At 37.1% G+C, this 12,683-nt stretch overlaps 3 protein-coding genes across 3 annotated transcripts; all 3 read left to right on the top strand.

Moving 5' to 3' along the window:
• The first annotated feature begins 2,469 nt into the window (after window positions 1–2,469).
• LOC108228899 (transcription factor HES-5-like) lies at window positions 2,470–3,807 on the top strand. The gene is made up of 2 exons (XM_017404537.3): window positions 2,470–2,586; window positions 2,700–3,807. Exons 1-2 carry the CDS (start codon window positions 2,524–2,526, stop codon window positions 3,105–3,107), a joined length of 471 nt encoding a protein of 156 aa, XP_017260026.1. The 5' UTR covers window positions 2,470–2,523; the 3' UTR covers window positions 3,108–3,807.
• Window positions 3,808–5,555: 1,748 nt separating this feature from the next.
• Window positions 5,556–7,253, top strand: LOC108228898 (transcription factor HES-5-like). The gene is made up of 2 exons (XM_017404536.3): window positions 5,556–5,635; window positions 5,731–7,253. The coding sequence occupies exons 1-2, from the start codon at window positions 5,573–5,575 to the stop codon at window positions 6,136–6,138; spliced, it is 471 nt and encodes a 156-aa protein (XP_017260025.1). The 5' UTR covers window positions 5,556–5,572; the 3' UTR covers window positions 6,139–7,253.
• A 2,342-nt stretch (window positions 7,254–9,595) lies between these two features.
• LOC108228897 (hairy/enhancer-of-split related with YRPW motif protein 1-like) lies at window positions 9,596–11,095 on the top strand. Its single transcript, XM_017404535.2, has 2 exons — window positions 9,596–9,731; window positions 9,844–11,095. Exons 1-2 carry the CDS (start codon window positions 9,609–9,611, stop codon window positions 10,174–10,176), a joined length of 456 nt encoding a protein of 151 aa, XP_017260024.1. The 5' UTR covers window positions 9,596–9,608; the 3' UTR covers window positions 10,177–11,095.
• The last annotated feature ends 1,588 nt before the right edge of the window (window positions 11,096–12,683 follow it).

Raw genomic sequence — 12,683 nt, forward strand, 5'->3', positions numbered from 1 at the left:
GCAATCCAGCTTACATCACATCTCAGCTTTAAAAGCTCAACTCCACACTCTCTATTTCTGAATTGAGAAAGCTCCTCGGATGAGAAGCGAAACGTCTTCAGCTACAGAATAGAAGTCCAGTTGTTTTTGTTTTTTAACTTTTTTTGAATTAAATCAAATCATTTCTTTTAGGTGTTTGTGAGTTTAGTGTAGGCCGACCTTTTTATAGTTGCACAGTTGTTCTAAAAATAAAAAAATATATAAAAATCAGCAGCAAAAAGTTCCTTTTGTAACCGAAGATCTGGCATTCCTGGAAGAAATGCACATCACCCGCACCTTTAAACCAAAATCATCTTAAGCTGAGAGGAGATGGACTTTTAATAATTTTGGTGAAACCTTGAAAATATAGATATGCGTGATCTCATGAGGTGTTGTGAGATATAAAAGCACTCAGAGTGCGTGTTGTGAATGACTCTCAGACACTAATCTGCAGAACTGACTGAGTTACAGCGATGCTCATGTTGACTAGGGTTGATTAGCTGTGGCAGCCATCTTAAATTGGGTTGGCTGCAAAAGTAAATGAGTTGTAGATGTACAGCCAATTATTATTTTCTGAGCGTTTCATTAAAATCCGTCCACTGGGTCATGAGTTATTTTGCTAACACTACAGAAAAAACACACACACAGGCAGAAACATCATGACTTTTGACTTCTGCAGGCGATAATAATCTGAACATAGACAACAACAGAATTATCACTTCAATATTATGTAACATTTGGCAAATCAAATGAAAAATATTACAGATTATCTTGAAATTGTGACATATTGAGGGAAATAAAACAAACTTTTCCATTTTTCAGCGTTAACAGGTGTTAAAAGATAATCAGATACCACATCCTGACTTCAGATTAAAAAAATTAAAGAATTTTGCAAATGATTCATCTTTTTGTTTCACTTTTTTAAACCAAACTTTATATTTCTCTTTTTGAATTAAAATCATATCAGCTCCAAGTTGAAAAACAAAACAAAACAAAGAACTGATCTAGAAGTATTAAAAATAATAATCAACCAAGTGTGCCTGGATTTTGGACACTTGCCTTAATGCCAATTAATGGACAAAGTGTGGAAAAAGTCTCGAGAGCAGCAGAGTTTAGCATAATTAGCGTCATGAACCCCAGCAGCAGTCGACTCCTCTCCAAAGGGATTTGGCACGTGTCAAAAAGCAGCTGCCTCCATCCACCCCATCACCCCCCCGCTCCATCCCTGCTGCCTCACAGGCGAAGAATAAAGTCATCTCTTGATGCAAATTCACAAGTATGATGGTAAGTTGGAAACATAAAAGTCAAATAAAATGAGAAAACATTTTAAAGTGATTTGTTTGTCTCCAGAAATTTGCAGTAGCATGCATGTGTTTCATGTTGGGAATCAGATGCAAACCCAACATCTGCCACTTTTTATTTAGAGAAGAAAAAAAAGTAACCATGAAAGGCGAATTCCTTGACATGAAGTTGGAGCGACCCTTTCAGGAGAGGTGATGGACAAGGAGACACACTTCTATTGTTGTCTCAGTGAAAGAGCAGAGTGTGGGAAACCAGAGGACGCTCACTCACAGAGACCCGGTGGGACAAAAGGCGCAGACCTGTCCTGAAGAGGAACTGTGGTGGAATCAAATAAAACCCTGCTGGTTGATAAAGGAGAATCAAAAACAACGGCTCTGTGAATTTTTTAAAAAATACAACAAAACTTTCTGTAATCTGAAGTTTGAATCAAAGCTGTGACGCAGCCAATCACGTCATTTCCCTCCAGATGGTTTGGTGACGTCAGACTCCGTCTCTGTTGGAGCACACGACCAGCATCTGTCCCAGAAACTCCTTTCAGAGTCCTTTTGTGGCGCCCTGACCACATCATTCACAGCCTGAGTGTGGGAAACTGGAAAAAACTTTCTGCTCACGCTTGAAAACAGAGAACACGCCTCCTATTGACGTGCACACCTGCTGCTGGTTCTGTCTCAGTTTACAGGTAAAAATACTACTGAAACACTGAAACCCAGTGTCCAACCCAAAAACCACAGAAGAAAAGATTTATTGCACCAAAACATTTTCTGAATGAAAGTGTCAACATTGACATTTTTCTCAAAATTATTCTTTTTATAGCGCAGCAGATCTGTACTGCTGGCTAAGAGCCCTGAGATGAGTTTTGATGTGAAATGGTGCTAAACTCAACTCAGCTGAAATATAGAGAATCGTTACTTTCCCAGGTTCATACAGAGCTCTACAAGTTTATTTCCGTCTCCCTCCAGTCCTCCACCTGTTCCCCTGAGACCAAACTATTATCCCTGCTAATATGACCACAGAGCATGTGGCAGGCCAGACTTCTATTCTCTCTTTGTCCTGTGATCTGATTGGTTAAGAAGACTGTGAGAAACTCCATCCAGACCAAGACCCACACATTCAAATGGAGATGTGACGGTATAAAAAGGAGGGTTGAATCCAGCAGAGATCAGATTCTGTCTACAGGGACGTCTACAGCACACAGATCCAACCATGGCTCCTAAAGTCCCCTCAGAGACAATCACCTGTCAGGAGCACCTGGCTCTGAACCACAAGGTAAATATGAGAGCCAAGCTAATTTACTTATCATTTATAACAGACTGTAATAGTTTAAACCAACACCACAGTCTAAAACAAGTTAACTAGTGACTCTATTTTTGTTTGTGCAGCTCAGGAAGCCTCTGGTGGAGAAGTTACGCAGAGAGAGAATCAACAGCAGCATCGAGCAGCTCAAGTCTCTCCTGGGTCCAGAGTTCCTCAAACAGCAGCCAGACTCCAAGCTGGAGAAAGCAGACATCCTGGAGATGACCGTCTGCTTCCTGACACGACTGCAGCAGCAGCAGCAGCATCCAGCTGTGGACTCAGCAGCTGTTGATCAGGGCTACTCCAGATGTGTCCAAGTGGTGGTGCACTTCCTGTCCAAAGACCAGGTGAAGACACAGTCCCAGAGAAGACTGCTGAACCACTTCAACAAGAACCTGAGAGAGGCTGACTTCTGTCCTCTGAGCTCCACAGTCCAGACCAGCATGGAGAAAGAGCAGAGTCCGGTCTGCAGCGCCCCCTGGAGGCCGTGGTAGAAACTGAAGGACTGGAAATGAGAAGACCACATTGGTCAAATTATACTGGACTGAATTACAGTCATGTGTTTCTGCAGAAGTCTTTATATTTCCTGAGGAAATGATAGAAACCTTTATTTTTTCATTTTTTGAACTGAGAAAACCATATTGGTCAAATTATAATGAACTGAATTACATTTAATTTCACAAACTTGTTCTTCTGTACAGGTTTAAATTGTTTGTTTTTATTTTTTCTGTACATTGTATTTTCTGTGAAAATGACAACAAAATATTTCCTTTTAAGGAAACATTTTTTTCTGCATGTTGCAGGAACAAAATCTGATTGCATCAACAATTACAGTTAAAAATATACTCGTTTTTGATAGTAATTTTATGGAGGTTTGTTTTAGGTTTTATCTATTATGATAGAAGTTCAGTTTCGATGTTACAGTGTCACTGTTTTCAGTGATAAATTGTTAAATGTTGATGATATCTGAAGCCATTGCTGTGATCTGTTGTAAGATCTGTCTCAATCTTGCTTATATTAAACATTTGATCTTTTTTAAAACACTTTTAAAGAACAGTGAGCCATGTCTTTAAATGTTTTAAATCAAACTTGGTTTTAAAAAAGATGTTTCCAATAATGTGAAGACTTGTTGAAATGTACAAGCTGTTGTTGTGATGTATCATCACCTTGATGCCTTTGTGCCTTTTTTAATAAACAAAGACTACCAGCTGAAAATACTGTTTTCATTTTTCATTGCACAGTATTTTATAGATGATATTTTCATCCAGTTATGCTGAATTAAATAAATATTGAAACCAGGTTGAAAAATGTCAGCAAAACCAGAGCAGACATGAGCTATGTACGTGTAAAAAGTATAAAAAAGTATAAAAAAACCAGCTGCATCAGTCGTGATGGTGTCAGTTTTTCACAATAAAAGCTGATCAAACATCAAACAGGTTCCTAAAAAAGTTACGTTGAACTGACATGATTTATGTTCCAAGTTATATTTGGGAGTGATTCGATCAAAAAGAGTTGTGACAGTAAGTGTGTGTGTGCGCATGTGTGTGTGCAGGGTGGGGGGGAGTGTGCGTGTGTGTTGGGGGGTTCAACACTGGTGTGATGAATAATGTGGCACACTTCTATTGTTCCTCCAGTGAAAGGACAGAGTGTGGGAAATGAGAGGGAACTCACTCTCAGGGCCGCTGAGGGACAATAGATCCCGACCTTTGACCTTTGACCCGAAGAGATGCAGCTGAACAAAGAACAAGAACAACAAAACTAAAACAATTTAGCAATTTTCAATTAATAGATTCAGTTTATTTTTATTTAGATTGCAGAAAGGTTTAGCTCTATTGTATCTTAAGTTACTACTTTATTCTCATCTTTTCAAAAACACTAAAAATGCACAAAATTCATGTTGAAATGGTTGATTTCACTGTTTTATTATTTAATGCATTTTAACACACTATTTTAGACTCTTGCAAATATTATTTCAGTGCTGTAAAGGTCTTTGCAACTTAATTTTATTTAGTTATTTATTTTTAAAAAAATCAATTTTCATAATCTGTCGGAAAGGACGTGAACAAGAGAAAACACTTCAGTGGCACCACACAGGTGTTCAGCTAAAAGAAATGACACATGATCCAGTGTCAGATTATTCAGTGTTTGTCATTTTGCCTTTGCGTTTATGAAATATAACATTTGATTAACTGTAAATTGCAAAAAGGAAACAAAAAAAATTTTGAAAAGCAAACGTACAAAATATCAGTTTGGATTTAGGCTTATGTCTTAATACCATTTAATGGAGTGCGTGTGGGAAAGCTCTGGAGAGCAGAGTTTAGCAGAATTAGCATCAACAGCCCCACCAGCAGTCCACCATTCTCTACAGGGATTTGGCACGTGTCGAAAAGCAGCTGCCTCCTCTTCCTCACACTGATGGAGTCAGCCAGAAGTTGGATCTAACTCCTGAAGCAAAACACATTTTATAGTAGAATTCAATACTGACATTTCAAACCAAATAGAAAATTCTAAAAAACTGATCAATTAAACTGACCAATTATTCCTCTTCTTAATGTCAGTTTGTCATTAAATAAACAAATACATTTTTAAAAACAAATATTTTAAACTAAAGTAAGTTTTCCATCCCAACCTAAAAATGATCAACTCTTTTTTGGCGTTTGTGGTCTGATGAAAGGTGGTGATCTGATCTGCTCACTGCAGGGTCACCATGTTCTCAGAGTCTCTTAAGGCTCCTCCAGCTGTTCCCCTGAGATCAAACTATTGTCCCCGATCGATACAACCTCTAAGCATGTGGCAGGCCAGATTTTCTTTTTCTTCAGCCAAGCTCTCTGATTGGTTCAAACTGTGAGAAACTTCATCCAAACCAGGACCCACACATTCATATGGAGATGTGTGGCTATAAACAGGAGAGACGAGGCCTGCAGAGACCAGATTCTCTCCACAGCACACAGATCCGTGCATGGCTCCGACAGAACCTGCAGCAAGGAGCAACTTTCAGGAGCGTCTGACTCGGATCAACAAGGTAAATTCATGAGGATTCAGTCATTAGGGTTTATTTTGAAAAGAAAACCTCACTAGAGAATAAGTTTATTAATGACTCTATTCTTGTTTGTGCAGCTCAGGAAGCCTCTGGTGGAGAAGTTACGCAGAGAGAGAATCAACAGCAGCATCGAGCAGCTCAAGTCTCTCCTGGGTCCAGAGTTCCTCAAACAGCAGCCAGACTCCAAGCTGGAGAAAGCAGACATCCTGGAGATGACCGTCTGCTTCCTGACACGCCTGCAGCAGCAGCAGCAGCATCCAGCTGTGGACTCAGCAGCTGTTGATCAGGGCTACTCCAGATGTGTCCAAGAGGTGGTGCACTTCCTGTCCAAAGACCAGGTGAAGACACAGTCCCAGAGAAGACTGCTGAACCACTTCAACAAGAACCTGAGAGAGGCTGACTTCTGTCCTCTGAGCTCCACAGTCCAGACCAGCATGGAGAAAGAGCAGAGTCCGGTCTGCAGCGCCCCCTGGAGGCCGTGGTAGAAACTGAAGGACTGGAACTGAGAAGACCACATTGGTCAGAAGTAACTGGACTGAATCAGTCATGTGTTTCTGCAGAAGTCTTTTTATTATTTGTTTTGTTTTGTTTGTTATTACATTTCCTGAAGAAATTACAATTTTCTTTTCATTTTTTGAAAGAAACTATTTGATTCTGCACGTCGCATGAACAAAATCTGATTGTATCAGCAATTGTAATTTCTTTTTTATTCTGCAAAACTATATTTTCTATCTGTTGCTCATTTCTGCTTGATTACAGTTTTGTAATGTAACATAAATTAGCTATGGAGGTTTTATTTAAAAAAAAAATCACCACTTTTTATTTAATGACTTCTATTTTAAATCAGACAAACTAAACGACAATATTACAGAAAGAGCTGAACTAAAATCTTTTATATTTTATGAACTTATTGCTGTGTTTATACAGATGTTTTAACTGTTTTTCATAAAGAAAGATAGGTTTGTTATTGAAGGATTAACATGAGAAATGTTGATGCATGTTGCATCAACTAACACTTACTACGTTAAGAAATATTAAATCTTATTGTTCATCATTTGATGAGGTGCAGCTTTTTGTGAATATCAGTCTCTGAGATCAGAAAAGAAATTTCTTTCATGAACAAATTGTTTTTGTTTTGAATTTGAACCTTGATCTGTTTTAAGGTCACTTGTTGCTGCTTTTGGATTTCAGCACAGAGATTTGTACGAATCATTTTGATTCATTTTATTATTTTTGCTTTTGTGAAAAATTGAATTAAAATTGATTACCAGTATAATAGGTTTTGTCTGGTTTAAGACTGATAGCATCTGTTTATGTTTAACCTTAAAACAGGATTTGTTTAATGTCTTTTTTTACCTTTTTGAGGATTGATGTCAATCATTATGAGATCTGTTTAAAGATCAGCCTATTTTATTTCTTAGAGATAAAATCACAGGACAATTATTTCTGTGTAAAATATTTGTCTTTAATAAAGACAGCTGTTTCTCCACACTGAATTCACAATGTTCTGTGGATTACCTCTGTTTGGATTGAAACGTTCACCTTTTTTGAGGGTCATTGTCCGTTGTTGTATAAAAATATAATCAAATAGAAAACACTCCCTGCTGAAAATGTTTGCTCTTTGATTTATTTGTAGTTTTTCTGTAACACTTGTAAAATTCAGTTGTTCTCCATTTCTATTTATTTAAATAAATAAAAGAAACAAGGTAAAGGTTAGACATTTTGATTTTTATGCCCACATTTTGCTAAAAATGGATAAGATAAGATAAGATAAGATAAGATAAGATAAGATAAGATAAGATAAGATAAGATAAGATAAGATAAGTTAGCATTTTACTGATCCCCCTCTGAGGAAATTCACTTACAGCAGCAAATACAGTAAACATAACAATTTCAGACAAATGATATACAAAAACCCCACTATAATAACCACTATAATTGTTTTATCCACTACATATATGTTCAGTGTAAAAAGCAACAACATATATAATGTTCTCACTCCTTTTAGGAACATGGATAATTCTGATTCATGCAAACAGAAAGTAAATGATACAGTTTCTAAGCTCTTTCTCTCTCTTATTTTCGGAGTCTTAAAAGTGAAAAGCTCAGTTTAACCCTAACCCTCCTTTCAGAGCTCCTGATTGTGTTCTGTTTTGCATAATGAGGCACACTTCTATTGTTCCTCAGTGAAAGGAAGGAGTGTGGGAAACCAGAAAAGACTCACTCACAGCCGCTGAGGGACAATAGATCCAGACCTTTGCCCCGAGGAGACGGAGATTAAACAGGAGCCTGTCTCTGAAAACTGAACTTGTTTTCACTAGTTTTACTCGTATTAACTGTTGTCATCTCTGTCATACACATCTGAAGCAACTAAAAGTTTAGTTTATCGCCAATTTATCTTGTTCTGCTAAAATAATTGTTTGTTTTTGTATAATGTGTTTGAGAACATTTCTAGCTGATGTGCAAGATTTTTTTTTGTTTAACTGCTTCTGTTATTTAAGAGGATTTCAGCAAAAAAAAAAAAACCTGAAAACTTAACCTTCTGAACACTGAACTAAAATTATTTGAATATTATATTATTATACTGTATATTTTCACTAACTACAGGATGTTTGTTTCCCCCACAAAAATGCTTTAGTGTAAAATCAGATTCTCTTAACATTAATCAAACCAGATAACAATTGTAATAAACAAAAAATAAAAGAAAAATCAAAACTTTTTCTGTTTTTTAGACATTTGTCAGGCTTAGTGGTCATCAAAGTTTTAATCAACAGACCAGGGCCTAATGTCCACTCACACAAAACTGTTTAATTAATAAAATAAATACAGTTTTTTTTTTCATTTTCAGAATGTTTCTCTGTTTGAGTGAGATTTACCCAGAACAGGAAGTAATAAAACCTTCATTAATGGCTCCTATTAACAGTCAGACCTTCCCTAATAGATTCTAAGAAATTAAATAATATTTTTGAAGAAAGTATGACAAAGCCGTAACAAAAATTGGAATCATAAAAAGCTGCGTGAATCGATCCATTAAAGTTCTCCGTAGGGATTTGGCACACTTCAAGAAACTGCTGTTTTCACAGGAAGTGAACATTTTTTGTAAGTAATGACAATATCAGGTAATTACAGTCATAAAACCTGACATGCAAACCCTTTGTTTTTTCTTTAGGACACGTTTATCACTAAAACCTTTTACTGTACAGAACCCCGAAGCCAGCCGCTGGGATCTCGTCCCTCCAGATGGTTGGTGATGTAATGGGTTGTTTCCTGAGCTAACACCTGTCGCAGACGTCCCTTTTGTGCTTCGCTGATCACAACACTGAGCTGGTGTGGGAAACGCAGATCAACACGCTACTCACACTGACAACAAGGGATGTGTCAAGGATAGTAATTATGCTGCTGTACAGGCTGACAGCAGGGCACGTGCCAAGACTCCGCAGCACGCTTGTTATCATGTTATTTACTTTCTATTGTTAAAAATGAGTGTTTCAAAAGATTGTTTCTGTAAAGATTTTATTTTATGTATCAAGCTGTATATACAATCAGTTTTTATGCTTTTTGTTTTACATTTATCAAGCAAAAACAAACAAACAAATCAGTCTGTTTTCTGAGCTCAAAGTGATTCATACATAATAAGATGTTTTCCACATTTATTGTATAAAAAGTGTGCTGGGATAATGACTGCCTCCTGATACAGAGGATCTGATCTCAGCCCTAAACAGCATATCAGCTTTCAGGGTCACCACTTTCCCACATTGACACAGAGCTCTTTGAGTCTGTTCCACCTGCTCCTCTGAAATCTAACCATTATCCTCCAGGCATTAACGGCAGCATGTTGGTGCTCCACATGCCCCATTGTCTCACCCAGCTCTCTGATTGGTTCAGACTGTGGGAAACCTCAACCAGAGCAGGACTCACACATGGATATGAAGATGGGTGGGTATAAATAGGAGGGATGAAGGCAGCAGAGATCAGATTCTCTCTACAGAGACCTCAACAGCACAGAGACCAAAACATGGCTCCTACAATCACTGCAGCATGGACAAACCCTCAGGAGCACCTGGCTCTGAACCACAAGGTAAATATAAGGTTTATGCAAAATCCATCATTATTTAAGAGAACCTTTATACTTAATAACAGTGACACACTAGAGAATAAGTTTATTAATGATTTTATTCTTGTTCCTGCAGCTGAGGAAGCCTCTGGTGGAGAAGTTACGCAGAGAGAGAATCAACAGCAGCATCGAGCAGCTCAAGTCTCTCCTGGGTCCAGAGTTCCTCAAACAGCAGCCAGACTCCAAGCTGGAGAAAGCAGACATCCTGGAGATGACCGTCTGCTTCCTGAGACAGCTTCTGCAGCAGAACCACCAGCAGAGACGACTGCTGGACCACTTCAACAAGCTGCAGACGTCCTCTGAACAGAACCCGAGAGACGCTGACTTCTCTCCTCTGTGCTCCACGGTCCAGACCAGCAACACCAAAGACCAGAATCCAGAGAAAAACCCTCTCTGGAGGCCCTGGTAGCCTGAAATACAGCCTGAAATTACAGCCAGACAAACTGAAAGGATCATGTTGGTCAAAAATAACTCAACTTTTCTTTTTATATACATTTTGTTTAAATGTTTTGAACTTATTTTGTTTGTTTGTAAAGAAACAGTTGTTTTTTCTTGTTTTCTTTTGTTTATTTTTGCAAAAGATTAATTTTCCAGAGGAAAATATCAGCAATTTCAGTGCATGTTGCACAAAATGATTCTTTTTGCATTAGCAAATATTATTTCTTTTTGTACATCAAGTTTTGTTGAGGTAACTTTTTATTATTGATCGATTTGATCAGAAAAAAAACATCCTTTTTTTACAAAAAAAAGGTATAATGGACTTTTAATCTTATTGATTACAGCAAACAGATCTGTTCTAAGATCTAAATGTTTATCTTTTCAGTCTGAAAGGTTTGTTTCAGTGTGAGTTAAACACGCTGATCATTTTTATTACATGTTTACCCTTGATCAGTTATGATCCAATATGTTCATTCTTTGGACATTTAAAATAATCACTTGATGGGATTAGTGAAAGATGATCTGTTTAAAGATCCATGTGTTTGTTAAAATGTTTGTTTAACATCAGTTTTATTCTGACAGCGTTTAAACCATTCAATCTCTAAAAATTTTAATTTAGTGGTTGGAAAGGAGTATTTGATCTGTTCTAAGGTCAAACAGAAGAGTCTTTTCTTTCTTTTTGTTCACGAGGTGTAAAGTTTGTTTTACACAAGTTGAAATGAACATTAGAGGAAGTTCTGTCTTCAGGTACTGTGAGCTGTTTGTCTTTTAGAAAGACAAAGTTACTTTAGTGTATCTGAATACACTGTGTCTTGTAAAAATCTACAAGTTGTTTGGTGCATCATCACCTGTTTGTCTTTTTTAAATAAACACAAAAAACTGAACATATATATTTTTGGATCATCATTTTCTAAACATAAACCTGAAACATCATTACTCAGCAGATATCATCCCCATTTGTGTTTCTATGTTTGTTTAACAAATAATCAATATTATTCTGGTTACAATTAGTTTACAAAAACCTGTCTTAAGAGTATTAATTAAATCACAGTGATTCAAATAACACTTTTAATGAAAAGGGGGTTATTGTGCACAACAAGGAGGCCTATTGTTCATCCAGTGAAAGCAGTGAAAGGACGGAGTGTGGGAAACCAAAATAAAGTCCCTCACAGAGCCGCTGAGGGACAATAGATCCTGACCTTTGGCCCTGAAGGGACGCAGGTTAAAGGGGAAACTTGTTTCAGATTATGTAGCTGGTTGAAACTGGTCCACTTTGACTGTCAGCACCGAACAGAAGTTTCAGAACCGAGGAATCTGCTCTGCAGTAAAACTGAAAATTAGTGCTTAACAGAAAAAATACACCAAGATCAGTTTTATTCTATTCTCTTTTCTGTCATATCTGCCACGTTCATCAAAACATGACCAGTGTCGTAGAAAGAGGAAAAAAACATCATTTCTGTTTAAATATTAATGTGACGAATGTGATGGAACTGCAGCTGACTTGTTACATTTATTTTATGAAATTAAACAACTGAAATAAACGAGAAAAAAATAGAGACTGAGAACAAGCATGAATCAAGTGAAGGTTTGGATTTTAAAGAGGACAAAGGTTGAACTTTTTCATGAATCACACAATTTGTGAAGTTTAAATCAAAACACTTGTGGTTAAAATCATTTCTTCAGATGCCACTTAAATGATAAATCCTTAATAATTTCACACGCTGTCCCATCTTGTTAGACTTTGACTTTAAGCATGCAGTCAGTCCATAAACTGGGAAATCTAAAACTGTGATTTATTGTTTGAACTCAAGTAAACAAATTTTATAGAACTGATTTTAGTTTAGTTTATTTTTTAGTTTGATGTAGATTCATGTACATTTTTACTTTTAGCTAATGACAGAGTTACAAGAAACTTTGGATGGAAATCTCTGCACCAGCAACAAAGTGAATCTCCAAATCATTCTGTCACAAACATTAAAACCACTGTTTCCTCAAGATAAGTCTCACTCTGAAAGATAAAATGTGTAGATTTTGCTTGATCATCATAATGATAAAAAACTCAAATTTTTGTTCAAATGAAAGACCTCTAGAATGTCAAACTTCCCAAACTCTCAGAGTCAGCCAATGGGATCCTTTCCCTCCAGATGGCTGGTGATGTAATGTTGTTTCTATAGCAACACAAAGCCAGCATCTGTCTCAGAAATCCCTTTTTGTGGATGATTGACCGCAGCACGAGGAGTCAGTGTGGGAAACGCAGCTCGACCTGCTACTCACCGACTGCAGGGCACGTGCCCACTGACTCATCAGCATCTGGACACCAATATCTTTACAAACAAACAATTTACACACTTTAAAATCACATACAGGTGCTGGTCATAAAATTAGAATATCATGAAAAAGTAGATCGATTTCAGTAATTCCATTTAAAAAGTGAAACTTGTATATTATATTCATACATTACATACAAACTCATATATT

Source organism: Kryptolebias marmoratus, linkage group LG4, assembly GCF_001649575.2.
Source record: "Kryptolebias marmoratus isolate JLee-2015 linkage group LG4, ASM164957v2, whole genome shotgun sequence".
Lineage (NCBI taxonomy): Eukaryota > Metazoa > Chordata > Actinopteri > Cyprinodontiformes > Rivulidae > Kryptolebias > Kryptolebias marmoratus.

Bases quoted from the DNA above. Each gene is read 5' to 3' on its own strand.
- LOC108228899 (XM_017404537.3), top strand. From the start codon at position 2,524: ATGGCTCCTAAAGTCCCCTCAGAGACAATCACCTGTCAGGAGCACCTG. The intron at 2,587-2,699 runs GTAAATATGAGA...TTGTTTGTGCAG, and splicing joins ACCTGGCTCTGAACCACAAG to CTCAGGAAGCCTCTGGTGGA.
- LOC108228898 (XM_017404536.3), top strand. From the start codon at position 5,573: ATGGCTCCGACAGAACCTGCAGCAAGGAGCAACTTTCAGGAGCGTCTG. The intron at 5,636-5,730 runs GTAAATTCATGA...TTGTTTGTGCAG, and splicing joins GTCTGACTCGGATCAACAAG to CTCAGGAAGCCTCTGGTGGA.
- LOC108228897 (XM_017404535.2), top strand. From the start codon at position 9,609: ATGAAGGCAGCAGAGATCAGATTCTCTCTACAGAGACCTCAACAGCAC. The intron at 9,732-9,843 runs GTAAATATAAGG...TTGTTCCTGCAG, and splicing joins ACCTGGCTCTGAACCACAAG to CTGAGGAAGCCTCTGGTGGA.